General features: G+C 33.2%; 3 protein-coding genes across 6 annotated transcripts; 1 reads left to right on the top strand and 2 right to left on the bottom strand.

The window, feature by feature from the left end:
- Window positions 1-1,371: 1,371 nt before the first annotated feature.
- LOC137812205 (cold-regulated 413 inner membrane protein 1, chloroplastic) lies at window positions 1,372-3,474 on the top strand. The gene is made up of 6 exons (XM_068614122.2): window positions 1,372-1,539; window positions 1,613-1,753; window positions 2,119-2,214; window positions 2,368-2,432; window positions 3,055-3,124; window positions 3,221-3,474. Exons 1-6 carry the CDS (start codon window positions 1,373-1,375, stop codon window positions 3,381-3,383), a joined length of 702 nt encoding a protein of 233 aa, XP_068470223.1. The 5' UTR covers window position 1,372; the 3' UTR covers window positions 3,384-3,474.
- A 246-nt stretch (window positions 3,475-3,720) lies between these two features.
- LOC137812204 (uncharacterized) lies at window positions 3,721-6,587 on the bottom strand. Of its 2 annotated transcripts, XR_016518779.1 has the most exons (5): window positions 6,169-6,587; window positions 5,219-5,755; window positions 4,546-4,585; window positions 4,063-4,463; window positions 3,721-3,919 (listed from the first exon to the last, which is right to left on the bottom strand). XR_016518779.1 is itself a non-coding variant. In XM_068614121.2 (4 exons), exons 1-4 carry the CDS (start codon window positions 6,224-6,226, stop codon window positions 4,235-4,237), a joined length of 864 nt encoding a protein of 287 aa, XP_068470222.1. In that variant the 5' UTR covers window positions 6,227-6,587; the 3' UTR covers window positions 3,940-4,234. The 2 variants fall into 2 exon arrangements, 1 of the variants encoding a protein (XP_068470222.1); XM_068614121.2 differs by lacking the exon at window positions 3,721-3,919 and having other exon boundaries at window positions 3,940-4,463.
- A 3,079-nt stretch (window positions 6,588-9,666) lies between these two features.
- LOC137812208 (Peptidase S41 family protein) lies at window positions 9,667-18,032 on the bottom strand. 3 transcript variants are annotated; one of them, XM_068614124.2, is made up of 12 exons: window positions 17,680-18,032; window positions 17,462-17,581; window positions 16,128-16,265; window positions 15,188-15,292; window positions 14,912-15,080; window positions 14,420-14,496; window positions 13,585-13,629; window positions 12,460-12,543; window positions 10,973-11,011; window positions 10,823-10,885; window positions 10,333-10,462; window positions 9,667-10,246 (listed from the first exon to the last, which is right to left on the bottom strand). In XM_068614124.2, the coding sequence occupies exons 1-12, from the start codon at window positions 17,992-17,994 to the stop codon at window positions 10,191-10,193; spliced, it is 1,341 nt and encodes a 446-aa protein (XP_068470225.1). In that variant the 5' UTR covers window positions 17,995-18,032; the 3' UTR covers window positions 9,667-10,190. The 3 variants fall into 3 exon arrangements, 2 of the variants coding, with proteins under 2 accessions (XP_068470225.1, XP_068470226.1); XM_068614125.2 differs by having other exon boundaries at window positions 16,128-16,338; window positions 17,680-17,697; XR_016518780.1 differs by lacking the exon at window positions 9,667-10,246 and having other exon boundaries at window positions 10,386-10,462; window positions 15,168-15,292; window positions 17,680-17,994.
- Window positions 18,033-18,410: the final 378 nt, after the last annotated feature.

An 18,410-nucleotide genomic window follows, 5' to 3' on the forward strand; every position in this document is an offset into this window, starting at 1 on the left:
ACCTTGATTCTAATTATTGAAATTTTTTAGAAAAATTTCACTTAGAAATATCCAATAATAATTAAACTTGAGTCAAATTTGCACAAGAGATTTCCATCACTTCTAATCCAATTTTTTAAAAAAAATATATAAATATTTTCTTTTATATATTATGAACTTTTTTCACTTATACTTAATTAACGTTGAATGTAGATCGCACTTGGATTTGTAACTTAATCCAACCATATATTTTTCTTATTGAAGTTTAGAAAAATGTAGAATTGATAAAAGGATGCCACCACTCCTGGAGACAATAATGGGGATCTCATCTCTTTATACACCACGGATAGGGTTATATATTCCACTAATGCTGCGTCATCTGAGATGGGATCTGCATACTTTATATCTCTTACTGCAATTATTCTAGGTGGACTAAGGAAACTGGGTTTTCTAAAATCTCTTTTGTTTAAGAGGGAAGAAATCAAAATTACACCTCTGTAACTTTATTAAATGTTACATAATTAACAACTTTATATTAAAAGTATTTTCTATTTAACTGTTATCATAATTGTTATGTCAATTTTTGTTCAAATTTAATAACAATAAAAAGATAATTAAATGTTTTATATATTTTAAAGATATATATTATGTTAATTTTGCAAGACAAAATTATCGTCAAAATTTTATAAAGTTTTACGATATTATTTATAATTTACGCATTTTCCATAAACAAATAGATCATTTTTTATTTATATGAAATTAGTTAAAGTAAATATTTTTTAACAACCAAAAAGAAATATACGATAATATCAACGAAGTCGAACTATGAGAGAGGATAAATAACTCTTAACCTATGGGGTTCAGACATTTTTCTTAAATTGATGTATCCGTGTCGGACATATGTATCGGTGTCAACATTCGTAAGACACTTATCGGTGAAGTGTTCAATTCAAAAAATATTTGTTGAATTTTTGAAAATTCTAGCACGGTTTTAATACAATTTTAAAAGGTACAAATACAATAATTTTATAAAAACTTAAATTTGTTGTATAATTTTTTATTATGATTATAAAAATAAGGAACAAATTATTTTAAACCAGTCATAAAAAATATCTTCCGACTCCCAAAAGAATCTGAAACATACTTTTGCACATAAATATTTATTTTCAATTTATATAATTCAAAATTATATAATATATAGATCTGTGTCCGTGTCAGTATCCGTGTTGTATATGTACTACATAGCTCATAACTATTATTTATAAATAAAAAATAAAAAAAAGTGAATTTTTCCAGTCTACCGATTTGAAGACGAAGTCGGTGAACCGAACCGCACCGATCCAAATTTTGAACTAAGAATAGAAAGAAACAGGAGAAAGAATAAATGTGAGCAATGGCAGTGGCAATGGCAATGCCCGTGTCTTCTCCAGCTTCTCCTTCACCACCAACTGTACTCTCTCTCCTCAACCGCCAACACCAATCGTCAATTTCATGCATTCATCTACCTTCTCTCTCTCGCTCTTCACCGCCATCGCTCTCCCACACCTTCAATCCCCTCAGGTATACCCTACCTCCATTCTCATCTCAATCTCTCACTCTTTTCTCGTTTCTCACTTTGCTTTTCCGATTTAAGGTCCTTCATCGGTCACCGCGGAATCACAAGCTTCGCCAAATCCAACACCAGTAACCGAATCGCAGGGTTTCGCGTCCTTTGCTACGCTCCCGCTCCTCTCACTCCTCCCAATCTCCAATGGATCTCTACCGTTTCCTCACTGTCCGTGCACTTCCTTTACTTCTTCAATCGCCTGATTTATTTATTTATTTATCATTTATTGTATATTTCGAAATCGAATTTAATACAGCATTTTAAATAATATTATATTAATTCTTGTGATTCTTTTGTTCCGCTGACTAACGACGACTGAAAGAAACGTATTATCGAATAGTTATGTCTTTCTTTCCGATCGTCGATTGATTTTCCAAACGGAATTGTTTGTTCTCGCTGGTGGTAACTTTTCGTGTATGTAACTTACTCTTATGATGGAAAGCTATGATTCGATTCATGTTCTTTCTTTCTATGCGAAATTATGCTACTAGAATTGATACGTGGCTGATGGATGATCGGGACATTGTTTGTAGGGTTTTGATACTGGCGAAAGGCACTGCGGTGCAGAAATCGTTTATTGTTCCGTTGTTTGCGTTGCAAGCACCTGCAAGTGTCGTTTCCTGGATCAAGTATGTCGCTCGTTCTCATTTTGTGTTTTATTGGTTAGTTTATATGGTGAATTGTTATTTTTCTACCAAAATTTGTTGCGTGTTTTCTTCTTATCAACATTTAAAAAAAAATTGGTCTGTTTTTTTAACACCAATTGCCAATTGGACGTACAGAGGTAGATATGGTGTGTGGACGGCTTTCGTGGCACTTCTGATTCGTTTATTCTTCTATATTCCTGGTATGTTCTCTTATTCATCTTGCGTGATTAAGGAAATATTGAAAGAGAGACGATTTATGATGCTCGGATACAATCCGTGCATGGGGTACTATGTGTATCCATATGGCAATATACTTATTTTTAAAATAACATGATGCGAAGTGACATATACGTATTAAAATATATATAAAAACTCTTAAAACATAATAAATATATAATTACAATTTTGCAATCCAAATTAAAATCACATTTATTAGACATTATCAAAATAAAAAATTATAAACTATTGTCATCATAAAACTATTAGTACTTTATAGACTAGATACTTCATTGATAAGTATTGATAAAATATCCTAGAGTATCAGTTACGGAGAAGTATCGGCGCATCATAAGAGACAATGGATACTACTACGTACCTGAAATGTAAAGATGGAAGAACACCTTGTATAGATAGATGCATTGTTTCTAGTAACCTCAGGGTCGGCATTATATCTTCTTAGTATAAACTATGAAACACTAGAAATAAAATCCTGATTGTGGAGCGTAATAAATACTACAAATAAGTTGTGCATTTTGTGTTTCATACTTGAATATTGATTGAAAAAAGGAAAAATTATCTTCTGGTTTATTATTTTATTTCTAGGTGAGCTTGAGTTGCCGTTTCTGGCATTACTCTTGGTGATGATAGCTCCATATGAGGCTATGAAATTAAGGTAAGCAAGTCCATCTTTTTTAGGACTTTGGGCTGTTGTCTTTTCTACATTTTGCAAAAGTGTAAAATAAATTTCTTCAACATCTTTCTTTGTCAGGCACACAAAAGAAGGTGCTGTGGTTTCATTGTTGATTGCGGTGTATTTGGCTTTCCAGCACTTCTCAAGATCAAGCTTACAGCAATCATTTGACCAAGGTTCAATTGTTGCTACCTTAGCTGTCATTTGTATCACTGTTGTACCTTTGTTACTTCTAGTCTGAGGTGGATTTCAAATGATATGCCCTAATATGTTGTAAATAAGAACAATCCTTGATAGAATGATGATATAAAAAATTTATGGATTATGTTTGATACTCCATCTTTTACTTTTCACTTGTTAACTCAAATAATGAAGTTGAAATCAGTATTTGGTATTTGTCACAGAAATTATTTTTAGAACATGTTTATTCTCATATTTGTCAGAACCAAATTAGACTAATCAGTTTAATCTATTGAACCATAAAATGGCTTTACTAAAGGACTGTTTAAAATATATAATAAAATGAATATTGCATTTGAACTGTGGCAAGTTAAGCATTCATTTATATTGAATGAGCACATTTAAGTGTAAACATGTTGAATTTGTTGTCTTATTTAAAATCGAAGTTGTTTGATAAAAACTGGAACTAAAACCATCACCATCAAGCCACGTTTGTGTTTGTGACCGCATCCCCTGCTCAAATATCACTGTGGTGAGTAAGGTAGATTTTTCCAAAGGAACCTTCTGAGTGTTGTGGTCTCAAATCTCAACAATAACCTGTTTTAGTCCAAACACGATGATTTTAAGTACTTTAATGTATTTTATTCCTCTTTAGTAAATAAAATGGCGTGCTAGCTGATATTAATTACAAGGATTTTCTATGGAAGAGTAGCTAATACTGTATAAAAACTGTCTCCTACCTATAAATCCTTTTGGCTTGATCAAGTAACAGCCATACATAGATGAGAGGTAGAAGTAATTTTAATTGCGAGACTTGTGGACTCTTGACTCCTTGAAATTTTGCAAAAACTGCTGGAAGACTGATTGAATTCCAGCACATCACATAAAGAATGACTGGACCTTGTTTATCATCTAGATGTAATTTGCTATTTGAAGGAAAGCCAATAAGCCACATGTAAACAGCGGCAGGGAATAAAAGGTAGATGTGGCAGTGTTGGGGCTTCCTGTTGGTTCTGAACCAAAGACACCAGTTGATCCGTCTCCAGGAACTGTCAAGCCTGGTGGAGTAGGAGTCATTGGAGTCATTGGAGTTGGTGGACTTGGTGGACTGACAAATATTGGTGGTGGTGGTGGACTAACACTGCATTTATAAGATAATATATTAGGATTGCACTTTCTTTATAAGATGAAAAGAGAGATATAGGTGCTGCAAATATTCTCACATTGTTGACTTGGGTGATGCGAATTTGCAATTTCCATTACCTGCAATGGAGTTAGATGTTATTTTCTATTTTTATTTGGAAAAGCAAAAGTAACAGACATAGAATAAAGTAGAAATTGTATAGAGACAAAGTCTAATCCCCTTAAAAAAACAACGAAATAAATGAAGCTCGCTCAATCCTTGGAGCCACAAATTAATGCGAAAACAATAAACTAAGCAGATAGATGAAATTCTGAGAACATTCATGATTTATCCCTTACTGAGAAATAGGTATGTCAAGATGTTTAGTCAAATTTTTAAACCTAGAAACACTGGAGATGGGGTAATCCAACTAGTAGTTTATAGGTGCTCGTTTAAGTCCTTAAACTGGCTCTCGTGTTCTAGAAAGTTCCATAAAAATCCGCATTTTATATGAAAGAATAGTGATTCCATTTCAGCTATCCAAGCTGTACCCGAAATTCCCAAAAGGTCTGAGATATTGGATGCATGATGGTATATGTATTGGATGGGTACTTGATATGTGCCAGACATGACATGTTACCCTTGCTGTGCAGCCTCGAAAATTTGGTATACAAATTTTAAATGTCCATTTTAAGACTTTAAATATCATGACCACAGCCAAGAAAATGATCACAAGAGGATAATTTTGCTTCCAAGTTCGAATAAATTCTTACTTGGATCATTGCTTGTAAGCGATGCTGTCCCTCCGAATACACAACTAGTTGGTACTGGATTCTTCTGGTAGTAGTCGTTGAAAGCATAGGAAGCATGATCACGGACGGTGTTCGGGTTATAACAGCTGGCTCCTGGTTGTAATGCTGAACAGTCTGCACCTCCATATCCGCAAGCATAGTCAAGAGCAACCTGTAGAGCAGTGTCTGAAGCTCCTTGGTTAGCGACACACCATTGACCTCCTGATGATGTAGGAGTAGTCGTGGTTGGTGTTGTGGGGGTTATGGTTGGGGTGGTTGGATTTGTGTTTGGGGTTGTGGGGGTTGTGGTTGGGCTGGTTGGATTTGTGTTTGGGGTTGTGGGGTTTTGTCCTGACATGTCAGGTGGTTGAGGAGTTGTAGGGTTTCCCATATACGGATTTCCTGTGTCTGGATCTGTGGGATTGACGATAGGAACATCATCCAACTGAGTGCCCAATTCTGATGATGAGAAGATTTCCTGGTTTCTGTGATTTCTTAATATTTTGGCTGTTCCTAAACCTGAAAATGGAACGGAAAATGGTTCAGTAGGACAAATGAGAATAACATGCTGAAACTGAACAGGTCAATTGATATTAGGTAACCCAATCTTTTTCTCTATACTTGCCACTGAAGGTGACAGGGTATGAATGAACTGATGTGATTCTTGGACTCACGTTCATTCAATACTTTTGTGATGCACATGAGCTAGGTATATACCCTTTCTAAAGCTACCATCAATTTGCAAATTGCGCCAAGTTTTTTACAACAGTACCCAATAAGAGTGCATGCATGACTACGATCTCTTAACTGTTATCATTTGTGTCTGAAGATAAATTTCGATCATATTTTCGACTGATAAATTCTATCTTCAACATCTTTATAATCAAAAGTTAGTTTTTGCATGAAAAAAAAGGCTAAGTACAATGCTATACCTGAACCAAAGAAAAGCCACAAGGAGAATAACGCGATGTGCCAGCTTCTAGTACCCATTACTGCAGGTTGGTTTGTGCTTAGATTGCTGGTGTCTCCTTCTTGTTTGGGAAAATGTTTACGTGCTAAGATTTATTAAACTAGCCCAGCACCTTGTCTGTTCCTGTGAAGAAGAATTTCATTAGTTCTTTTAATATTTTATATATGACAAAATCTTGAAGAATCATAGCTTTCTTGGATCAAAGAGAGAAGGAAGAATATAAGCAAACTTGAGAAAGGAGACATGGGATAGTTGAAATAAGCAAGCAAGGGAAGGTGCAAACTGAGGGGGGGAAAAGGTGCATGGCTATGGAAAAAGGTGGAAGGGTGATCTGATGCTTAAGAGGTGCAATATATATAATTAATGTGACGGTGACATCTCTGCAACGTTCTTTCTCTTTTATGGCACTCTTTTCTACTGTTTTATGGGACTGAACCAAAAAGTAAAGCCTGAGCAAGTGGTTTTGGCTTTCAGGTTTGTAATGAAGAATGTTGTCTCCCTCCCTGTATTGTTTTTATCCTCCACTCCACCTCTTAACACACAAGTCATTTCTATTCTCTTAACACACTAGTGTTCCTCTATAATGTTTTCCAAGTACGATTCCTTTCCTAAGAAACTCAAGTTGTGCTGCTGCTCCTGCCTTCTCCAACAAGAACTCAGGATAGTCTTGTCAGGTTTAAGCTTCCTTCTCTCAAAACTACTTTGCCTATTCTAACCCTAATAAACTCTCTACTGTTTAATATAATGCAGTACCAATATATCAAATTCCCAACATGTAACAAAAATTAACGACTCACTAAAGAGAAGTATAGTTGCAACGCTATTTAAGTATAACGATACAGTAAAAGAATCGAATGAATTACGTTATGCTACAAAGCATACTTTTATCAACTAAGTGCTCCCAAAATGTAACGAACGGTTTTATTAGAAATGGTTCATTAATTTTTTTTACGTAGAATGGTGTAAGATTTTGTAAATGTCTTTCTAATATTATATATTATATACAAATATTAAGAATCTAATAAAATAAAAGTTTCCGCATGAATAACATTTAAATTTATAAACATGCATTTATAAATAGTTAAAGAAAACACAAACATTACGTCTACTAATAATTTTTACAACATTCATTGAGAAGCTTGAATCACAGAAAAACCAAGTGAAAAGCACAACGAAAAATAATAATAAAAAAGGAAATGTGTAGTATTGATTAAGGATGTTAACAGGATAGGGATTCCTCTTAGCCATTCTCATTTATATTATTGAATATTCCAAAGGCAACCGAGTATTTTTTATGAATTTAAAAACAAAATAATTAATATTTATATACCATCATATAATGTCATTGTGTTTTTATTCACTACAACAATATCATTATGAAATAATAAAAATAAACTATATTCTCAAATAAAATGATATGAAAGTCACAACGCATATAATATTTTATTTTAACCTTGATACACCTATATGAAAAAAATTGGTGGGATTATCTAGATCGAAATACTGTAGTTAACACTTTAAGAATAGGTGAAGAAAAGGAACTACTATTCATGAAAAACAATAGAGTAGTTATGTTTTATTGACATGTCTACTAAATACTAGTTTTTTTGGATAAATAAAAAAATGCTATATACTTAGACTTTAAAAGAGTACTTTTCTAAAAAAAAATTAAAGAAGCAGAAGAATTATTATAAATTTTTAAACATATCTTAAGAATGAAATAGAGATTTTCTTTAAAAAAAGTAAAACAAACTTGTTTGAGTCAGAATGGAAGGAAAATTACCACAAACGCTGAGGAGAGGAGGCACTGAAGTTGTTTTTTGCTTGAACCTTGTTAGTGTTGTGTCCACATTTTTCTATGAACTTCTGATTTATATATATGCTTAGGCTCTTAAATCGTTATTAACGTCACCTATTTATGACTAATACACATCCAAATTGTTCTTAATTAATTACAAATAATCCCAAAAATCAATTTCTAGTGCTTTATCAATCCAATTATTCAATTTCGAATGCTTTACCATTTATGCCTCATCAATTTTCCGTTTATTTGAATCATCAATCGAGAGTGCCACTTATAATATTTGAAAACGCATGAAAATTCACAATATATATGGAAATTGTAATCCTTTTGAATGAATCAAGGGTTTGATGAGTGATGAGTGGCTTCTTGCCATCAGACCTTTTCATTGTTAATTACATATCAGATTGCAAATTCATTCACATACTATTTGGTGAATCTAAAATTTATGTTTGAACAAAACACAAATAAGGTTTTTGAGATTCAAAAATATGTTGATATTGTTATGTAAGTTTTATAATTTTATAACTATTGATTTCAGGTGTGTTTATTTTGGATTCGAAATAAACGTGGTTTATTTTAAGCTGTAGAACACTAAACAAAATTATTTTTAAAAAAATGTTTATTTTAACTTTCGAAATATAAAATATGTTTTGAATTAATTGCTTCAGAATTTATGACAATAGCGTCATTTTTTCTAGATAATTCAACCCGGACTTATTAATCTTAAAATGATCGATTGTACTATTTATATCATATTTTTCCTTCCAAACCATACCATGGAAAAGTCCATTCAACATTTTCGAAAAACTTAATTCGAAACATAAATAAATAAAAAGTATTATGAAACTGTCAAAAGAGCTACCAAATTAATTTAGACTATTTTTTAAAAAAAATTATATTTTGGATTATATAATCTAAAAAATTTAAAAAGTTGTATTTTGGATTATATAATCTAAAATTTTTATTGATATGAGATTAGCTTCCAGATTATGTAATTCATAATTCATATTACATCATCAAAGCTTATGTAATTCAAAAATTAATCATGAACTTGAGAAAAAATTTCAGATTATATAATCCAAAAATTAATTACAAATCTGAAAAAATATTTTTAAATTATGTATCTAGAATATAAACTATATTTTAATTTAAAAAAATTAAAATACAAAAGTTTATGGAAATGAGAACAAATTTATGAAGGTTTAGAAAGAAGCGGCAAATTTATGGAAGTCTATGGTTTATTCACATACAAAATTCAAAATTAGTGTAATAAAATATAAAAAAAATACTTCTTTGATATAAATATAAATAAAAATACTTTTGGGAGACCTGTATAGTCGAATTGAAGTTTAAATATATATATATATATATATATATATATATATATTAATAAAAAAGCTCAAATTTATAATAAAAAGAGAATAACAAAATTTCATGTTTATTTTCATTTATTTAAAAAAAATGATGTTCTATTAAACATTTTTTTGAACCGTTATAAAATAATCTTTTATCCATTTGTTAAGTTTTTTTAACCATTTTGTTCAAGTAGATTTTGTAAGTTAGTGAATCAATTACTTAAGGTTTTGATGCATGGGACTTCCCTTGCTCACATCAGAAAACTGAAGAAATAAAGAGTAGTGAAAGAACAAGCAGAAGTTGTTCACAATTTCTATTTTCATCATTGTCAATATGTAATGAGTTCTTTATCAATGAAGTGGCATTTTCCATGCACTTGAACAATCAACTAATTGGTCTGATACAAGTTACTATTGAGAGGTACGGTAAAAATAGGAACATGGTATCTTCATAGAAATGTATAACAAAGCTTTTCTATGTTAGTATGTATTAAACCCAATTCACTTCAGTGCTGCACCGGCTGCTTGAATGTATACTCTTGCATGCTTCCTCGGCCATTTCTTCTCATGTGAAATCCACTATACACTTCATCTTGAATGGAACAGTTACAAATGTTTCAAGCCAATCTTGGGTGTTAATCCAATGTTAAATTCAATGTCATTGTAGCCAAGAAGACTAGGTAGACCTTTCATGCATATATATCTATATTAACCTGAAATTCTTGAGATATACACGGCAACTTCCAGAAGCAGATTCTTCAAAAGTTTCAAATTGAATGATAAATCCAAAGCAAAAGGTTGCATTGGAATACCAAAGAAACTGCTTTATCCCTGTTGTGGCATACTGCATTTTTTAAGATGTTGGCTGATATCATCCCATGCTGCAAAAATGGGTCTCAGATCATGTGCTATATTACCATTTTTTACCATGCAGGTGAAAAAGAATAGACTGGGACAAAAATTGTACCTGGAAGTTTCTGGAAGTCAGGCTCTATTCCATTGCCATTTATGTCGTTGTGATGTGGTGTTACATACTTCCCGACAGTGATAACCACACCAGATCCATCGTCAAGCTCAAATACAGATTGGATTAGACCCTGTTTGAAGCATTGCACATTGAAGTGTCAAGAATAGGTTGTTACAACTACACTGATAGCATCACGTATTTATACCCGTGTAAGAGCAAAACCATTGCAAATATAACAAGTCAATTAAAGATATTTATACGATTTTCTTGTGTTATCTTCCCTTTACTAAGAGAAGCGGAACGAGGAAAGAAATCCATTTATAGAAGCAAAGAAAACATTGCACGGTCTTTGTGGTGCTCCTTCAAAAAGATATACTATACACCTTAAAATAAAGCTGACGTGTTCAACAGAAAATGCATTCAAATGGAAATGAGATTCTCAGAACAAAGCATAAAGCAGTGGTGGAAAGAAAATCATAGATTTACAAACCTTGCCATATGTCCGTTTTCCAACGAGAACAGCTCTACAATTATCATGAAGTGCAGAAGCAACCTGAAATAATTACAACACCTATAGTTTCATTTCTTCATAAGAAGATTGAAAAATCAAACAAACATATTAAGAAACTGAGCTTCTTACTATTTCACTCGCACTAGCAGTTTTGTCATTTACTAAAACCTGCAAGGTTCAAACCAAAAAGAATCATAAGCCTTGTCATGAAGTACAGCATTATGTTATGGCCATTCAAAAGGAGACTTATTTTAATGTTTGCTTGCATAGCCTTGCTCAATATGATGGGAAAACATGTAATTACACACTCAAACATATAAGATCTCAACTTATTTCCAACTTTTAGCCAGTCAAATGCAAGGGGTAATGAAAATGTCCACAAAACTAGAGCATAATCTCAAATCTCAGATGTTCTTTAACTTATTTTATTTATAATGAATTTGTGGAACGTTTTAATAATCAAGCCATCATTGAGCAAGTAAGATATTTTGACCAAATGATGTCATTGAAGTATTGGATCCAATCAAAAACCATTTTTTTCAATAAATCCATTTTGTATTTTTCTTAGGGTCCAAACAAAGAAAATAACAATGGAACCGTTATTGAGGGAATGTTAGTATTAATAGCTGACAAAAAGAAATTACAGGAGGGGATGATCCCACTGAGAGCTCAGCTCCTAGCAGATAGGCTAATGCGCTCTGTCCATAGAAAAATTCTATTATTCTGGTCTCTCTCTCGTCACAATTCCCATAAGTACCCTAATTCCCCTCTCACATTCTTGGTAACACAGTTATGAACCCTTCTCTTCACACCCTTATTTCTCCTAGCACCCTCCACATCTTGAGCCACTCTCCTATTTCCGAGCACACTCTACCAATCCTACAACATTAGACTCGTCCTCAAGTCTCAACTGGGGAAATTAACTTTTAATGCTGAATTCTTCTTCCCAAGTTGCATCCTCCATGCTTTACCCATCCCATTGGATGAGCAATTGAACAACGGATTCTCCACCTTCTGAGATGCACGTCCTAGCCAACCCTATTTCAAGTTCAAGTGGCACAACATTGTCACTATCCAACTCTGAGGGTAGTGTCTCCTCCACACTCAAATCATTACCTATCAATATCATACATAGCGTATCCACCATATAGCTTCATACGTTTAAGTCCCAGAAAACTAGAGTACTAGACCCCTGAGTTAGTTCAATCAATTTTCCCACAACAAACCATAACAATATTGGGCAAGCTGGGTTTATATTAATTGGTTAAGATGCAACATAAATTATTTTTCCTGTTGAACAAATCTTAAGTTATTATCTTCTCCTGTATTTAAAGAGAAAATAATCCACAATAAATCAATGAATTGTAGGTGGTTTGCTATCTTTGTATCTTGGAAGGTATCCTTTGTAATTTCTAAGGTTCATGTTACCAATGTTTATCGAATTGGCATCTAGAATCACCATTTATCAGTCAAATAATCAATAATTTTGTCAAATCAGACAAAGAAATGTCTTTGAAATATTCCTGCCCCGATGATAAACCAAAAAAGAAATTGAGAAATAGAAATAATTCAAGGTTAATTCATGAGAAAAATTCAGATGTAGAAAATATTTTTACAACAACAGGAGCTTTAATCAATGGTGAAGTATCTGAAACAATAGCCTTCTGCAACTGAGGATCTCTTCCAACAGTGTAGATCACCTGTCATGGAGGAATTAGAAAAAGAAAATCTTCTTTAAGATGTTCAGAAGAACAGTTAAATAAGTATCACAAGATAGCAGACTTTTTTAAGATCAATGTTTCCTACAGTATACTAAAACAAAGTAACAGCTATATATACAATTTCTAACTCTGAACTGAATTCATGCGATAGATAATAGATATTGAAAAGAAGCAATCAGAAAAGGATGCCAAAGCAATTGAAGTGTCTGTCCAGAAAAATCCTTTTACCATTGTAATCACATCAAGAATAATCAAGTGCTTTGCTATGTTAGGTGGACTATATTATTATTAACAATAGTAGTAGTAATAATAACAATAATATTTATAATTATAATAATAGTAGTAAATAAATTAAAGAGCAAATAAAGCATACACCATTAAACAATGGTTATAAATTCTTCTGAATTAAAAATTAGCAATGTCAAGCCTTGGACCATTTGAAAATAATAACAACTACAGCAATAATAATAGGCTAAATTGGAGTATACAACCTTCTAACTTTATGTTTGGATGAGATATTTTTGAAAATAAATAATCCCTAAATGTGATCTCCTCATTAGGCAAGAAAAAGGGGTGGGGCATGAGACCCTAATTGTAAACCAATAAATATATAAGAGAATAATCATGTGATATTCACATGACACCAAAACTATCACCAGAAAGACCACAAATCATAAAATAAATAAACAGAAAACTGAGGAGATAAAAACATGTTTTAACCTCATTATATCGTTTTTAGGAAAAACAACATTTAAGTGGATACCTAACATAATAAACACCCCATTCATTTGTTACTTCGAAAGTCATTGTTTTGGGTGTCAAATGATAATTCTATTAAATATTTAATGTTGTCTCTTAAGGGAGAGTGTTTTCCCCACAAAATGTGAACAAAAGGAGCTTGTTTGCACCTTTCCAAACCCTAAGGTATAATCATCAGGTGCACATAAGTTCAAGGAGGTAAGCAACAATTTACTCTTAATCAAAACCATTAAATCAGTAATGAGCATAGAACTGACGTACCGTGTCTCCTTCTTTTAGGAAAAGCTTTGCAATTTCAATTCCAGCCTGAATTAGTTAAAAGTTGCAACTAAATTAGGCAATTTTAAAGGGCAAATAAAAACCATAACCAACAGAATGCAGGCTTCATTTATCGTTTCATCTTACATCAACCAAAGCATATCCACAACATCGCAGAACAATACAAAATTACATGAATTTAAAAAAAAAAACAAGAGAACAGAAATTCTTGTTATGATGCCGCGGTATCTTCCTACAAAACCAGGTGTCAACATATGCAAACAGGCAAACATGTACAATGCAAGTGAAAAGATATAAATTCAATTTGTTCATAATAAGCGACTCAAAAGTAAAGAGCTTCAAAGCTCTAAATCAGTTCTTAAATTCATCTATGGTAAAGATACTCAAACATCTCAAATTCAAAATATATGCAGATTTATGTTCAAGCCATATGTGGGGCCATGCTAAAAAAATGAAGTCCATTTCACAACAGAAATGATTTAATGATGAGCTACTTGATCCATTATTTTTGCTTCTTACAGATTATTAGGTATGCAGTAAAATATTTTAGTATATACATTAACCAGATTATCATGTTATGTGAATTTTTTAAAAGTTAAAATGATGGAATGTGACCAAGCCATATGCTTGATTATAATAATGGAATCACTCACACAATGACACAGATTTGCAAATAAATTTTCTGAAAACTGAACACTGATCTCTATGTTTCATTGACAAAAAATATATAGAGGATTACAATTTACAAGTTGTCATCACTCAGCCTGTATAACAAATGTCATTAGGAAAGGTAAATAGGGTTATACGGAAAAACAACCTGTACTAGCCCACCAAGATTGTCTCTAAGATCCAATATGAAATACGAAGCACCCATGTCTTGAAGTCGCTTCATTGCTGCAAAATACATTATTTGTTCTGGTGTCATGTATAAAAAACTGGAAATAACTAATGAAAGTCCACAGGTAATTTTACCATACCCAGGAATAGGATCCAGAAAAGTGGAAGCTTTACTTCACTGTTTAACTTTTTTTTAACAATATATGGTATTCATTCTTGCATGAGCTACATAGCCCAAATAACAAATTTTTAAACTACCAACAAAATGAGGCAGATAAAACCCCCTCCGCAGATCAGTGTCAAGTTAGTTTAGAGGCAAAAGTTTCTATTTAGTAACAGAGGACTGCTAATTATTTTTCCACTGCTTTTAAAATCAAAATACATAAACGTATACCAAAATAAATGTTCTTATTGAGATAGTAACATTATTTTAGTTTGAAAAAAAAAAGACATGAAGATAGGAAAAACTGACCAATGACTAAATCTTTTCTGGCCAATGCATTGAACTCTTTGAGGCGTATGTACCCAACAGGAGTAACACCACTGTCCAATTGTTCCAGCCGATAAAAGACTGGTGTACGAGCAACAAGTTGCCGCTGAACTTCTATTGATTCAACAGGTCCACAATAGCCATGCTTGACCTGACAGAAATAATACAAATATTAATCTACAACATCAAAACATTATTAACTAACAAAAAAAAAGGCTAGAGCAGGTACCAAACTAACTTGGAATTAGAATCCAAAACCTGAATAGTCACAGATGTTCCATTAGGGCCTTGCAACAGGGATGATACTTCAAATGCTGATTTTCCCTTTACCTCTACATTATTGACAGCCAATATTTCATCCCCCTAGCAAAGAAACAAAAAGATAAAGGAAGCTGTAGAAGTTGTTGAATTTGTGTATAGACTACACAACAAAATCCATGTTGTATAAGCTCGACAAATAATTATAGGATATTTTATTCCTGTATACATGATATGATATGTCTATAAATCATATTCTAATAAATCTTAATCTAATCAGATAGTCCTATAATTATAAAGATCTTAATTAAATAAGGAAATAAATCAGAATATTAAATAAGAATAAATTCTAACAGTTTTCAGCAAATCCAACATGGTATCAAAGCGCTACCCTCCTCCCTAACTTGTTTTGTCACTGTTCCACTTTTGAGTTCCCCACAACAACAAAAAATGCAACTCTCATTAGTCTCTTTTTTCACTGGGACTCTTATTTCTAGTATGACCATCACAATTCCATTATGTCCTAATTTGATTTGCCACTAGTAGTTGTTCACCATTGTCATACATTTTTGTTTACACACCCTATGCTCGTCATATATTATGAAAAGTCTTTATCTCTAGTCGATACGGGAACTCCAACAGTTTTGAATGGTCAAAAGAATCCAAAAAAGTTGTTCACCTATTTCTATCTATTAGTAAACTTACTACAAATATTCTTGCAAACAAAAAGAAATATATTATAATCTGTTTCTAGAAGTAATGAATATGATAGATTGCTTACGTAGCAATTATAAATGCATAGCATACTTAATTTAGCATATTTATTTCATTGACAAAAAACATAAAAGCAAAGGCAAGAGATACAGGTGTAGATTTTTATCGTGCAGATGATGATTTGAAGATCTGCAAATTTTGAAGAATGTTCATCAAATTTGCCTACCTGTCTAACACCAGCAGAATGAGCAGGACCATCCAATATAATTCCCAGTACTTCCAATCTGAGGTCTCCATTTTCATCAGGAACTTCCTTGAGGTTTATTCCAACACCAGTCATGTCATACCTCGCCATCTTGGAGAACTTTCAACAGTGGAAAAAGTCGATGTGCAATTTAATAAGAAATATGAGAAGCACAGCAGTAGAAATCACCAGTCTACATAAGCATACATAATCAAAACAGAGAACAGTGAAGAAAAAGATAATACGAAAACACATCACTAGTTTCTTATTCTCTCCAATAAAAGCAGGGGAAGCAAAAATTTTGAGGATTACATGTTTTGGAAGATTTATATGTGATGTGTGTGGGTATTTGTTTTTCTATTAAACGATATAGCCATAAACTGCTTGCTTTCATCTTAAAACCAATTGCATTAAGTGAAGTAGTCCAACATGTATATAAGTTGCATCCAGGAATTGAGGCAAATCATGTGGCACTTTCACCTGTTGCTCCAAAACCCATATTAACTAATGACATAACAAAAATTGTATATATAAGTGAGGACAACCTTCATCCTATGAGATTAGCTTTTCAGACTTTGTTAGGCTTAAACCCAAATTGTATAATAGTATCAATACCCATCCTTCTAGTTGTTGTTGGGCTCAATGTGTCACCTAAGACCAACAATAAACCAAAGCAACTCAAAACTAGTTTGAAACTCAAATGAGTTCAACTTGAGCTCGATATATATATATATATATATATATGTGTGTGTGTGTGTGTATGTATGAAATTAATATATCAATAAGAATATGTTCCATAATCATAATTTTGAATCAGACTATTTTAACCGAGCCATTTATGAGATTGAATCGAATCAACTACTTGCTAAAAGGGGTTCATATCAAACTCGAGTTGAGTTTTTTAGTTAAATCCATTCTTATTAACTCGAGTTTGGATTTAGCTCAACTCACTCATTTCCAGCCAACTACTTGCAAATATTCAGGCTTGCTGATATAATACACGAAATGCTCAGTTTACATTAACTAGTTATATGCCCAAAAGGCAACCGTGAACTTATTAGCTAACTTTAGGTTTTGGAATTGAATTATGCCCAAACTCAAATTCTAAGAACCCCCTCCACATATCGAACAGGTGACAGCAGTACATGAAGAAGGGTATAGGCTATGTTATCAAGTTAGATTGCATATTAAAGCAAAATGGCGATAAGTGAAGTTTCCTATAAAGTATATAAGCAGCAGCACACCAATAATTGAGTCCGACAACACTAATACTAGCGTCCAACAAAGGCCCCATGCAAAATTGAAGACTAGATTACCTCATCAGGGGAGAGAAAGCGCGTATAAGGATCGCCCAAACTGGAGAGCATTCGTTTGATGATTTGGTGCGCCTTCGATCTCGTCTGAATGGAATTGCTCAAAATAGCTTCTCTCTTCAGCTGGAATCAATAAAGAAACGATGTATCAACATCAACCAACCATCACGCAGCAGCAGACACTGAGAGTATTATCAGTATGACTAGTTGATGCTCGTTACCTGCCAAGTATCCTGTGACCAGCGGTGGCGACCAGTGTCGAGGAAGGTGTCGTTCACAATCTGCCACGCTTCCTCGACAAGGCCCTGGTTGGTGACAACCTCGGGAGCGGTTTGGAGCGTCTCTTGCGGAGGCTGGCGGTGAGGACACGGTTGGGAAGGGAGTTGGAGTGCGGAGACGGATGGGAAGGAGAAGAGGAGGCCGAAGGAGAGGGCGGTACCTAGGATAGTGTTGCGGAGGGGAAGATGAGGTTTGGAGAGAGCTGGTGGTGGTGGCGGTGGCGGTGGCGAGTGTTTGAGACAGAGATAGCCACTCATCTTCACTCACATTCTTCCCTTCAATTAGCACATTACTTGCTTTGAAGAATGCATGTTAGCTTCACTCGTTACGTGATCCATAGGTGGATCCCACAAACATTGCAAATTGCATTGCAAGCCCTAAACTCTTCATTATCAATTCAAATTTTGCACGCTCGTGATTAGTGTTGATTAAAATTTATTAAAGCACAATACGATAGATTAAAATTCAACATGAGTTAAATTAATTAATTATTAATATACTTAATCGTTCATTTTGAATGGTGCTTCAAATGGCTTATCGCTATGACATTATCCATTTATCGATTTTGTTGTGTTCACTTCGCTCACACGCGTAACTCAATCGTCTCGCTCTTCATCATCGTCCTCAACCGTTCACTGTAACTTCCGTTAACTATCTGATTTTGTAGTTGAAG

Source organism: Phaseolus vulgaris, chromosome 2 (genome assembly GCF_051622355.1).
Source record: "Phaseolus vulgaris cultivar YP4 chromosome 2, ASM5162235v1, whole genome shotgun sequence".
NCBI classification, from domain to species: domain Eukaryota; kingdom Viridiplantae; phylum Streptophyta; class Magnoliopsida; order Fabales; family Fabaceae; genus Phaseolus; species Phaseolus vulgaris.

Excerpts from the sequence above, each read along its gene's own strand:
- LOC137812205 (XM_068614122.2), top strand. The coding sequence starts at position 1,373 with ATGGCAGTGGCAATGGCAATGCCCGTGTCTTCTCCAGCTTCTCCTTCA. Across the intron at positions 2,433-3,054 it reads TTTATTCTTCTATATTCCTG|GTGAGCTTGAGTTGCCGTTT; the intron begins GTATGTTCTCTT and ends TTTTATTTCTAG. Across the intron at positions 3,125-3,220 it reads TATGAGGCTATGAAATTAAG|GCACACAAAAGAAGGTGCTG; the intron begins GTAAGCAAGTCC and ends TTTCTTTGTCAG.
- LOC137812204 (XM_068614121.2), bottom strand. The coding sequence starts at position 6,226 with ATGGGTACTAGAAGCTGGCACATCGCGTTATTCTCCTTGTGGCTTTTC. Across the intron at positions 5,756-6,168 it reads GTGGCTTTTCTTTGGTTCAG|GTTTAGGAACAGCCAAAATA; the intron begins GTATAGCATTGT and ends TTCCATTTTCAG. Across the intron at positions 4,464-4,545 it reads GCATCACCCAAGTCAACAAT|TGTTAGTCCACCACCACCAC; the intron begins GTGAGAATATTT and ends TTATAAATGCAG.
- LOC137812208 (XM_068614124.2), bottom strand. The coding sequence starts at position 17,994 with ATGAGTGGCTATCTCTGTCTCAAACACTCGCCACCGCCACCGCCACCA. Across the intron at positions 15,081-15,187 it reads GAACATCTGTGACTATTCAG|GTCAAGCATGGCTATTGTGG; the intron begins GTTTTGGATTCT and ends TATTTCTGTCAG. Across the intron at positions 13,630-14,419 it reads ATCTTGGTGGGCTAGTACAG|GCTGGAATTGAAATTGCAAA; the intron begins GTTGTTTTTCCG and ends TAACTAATTCAG.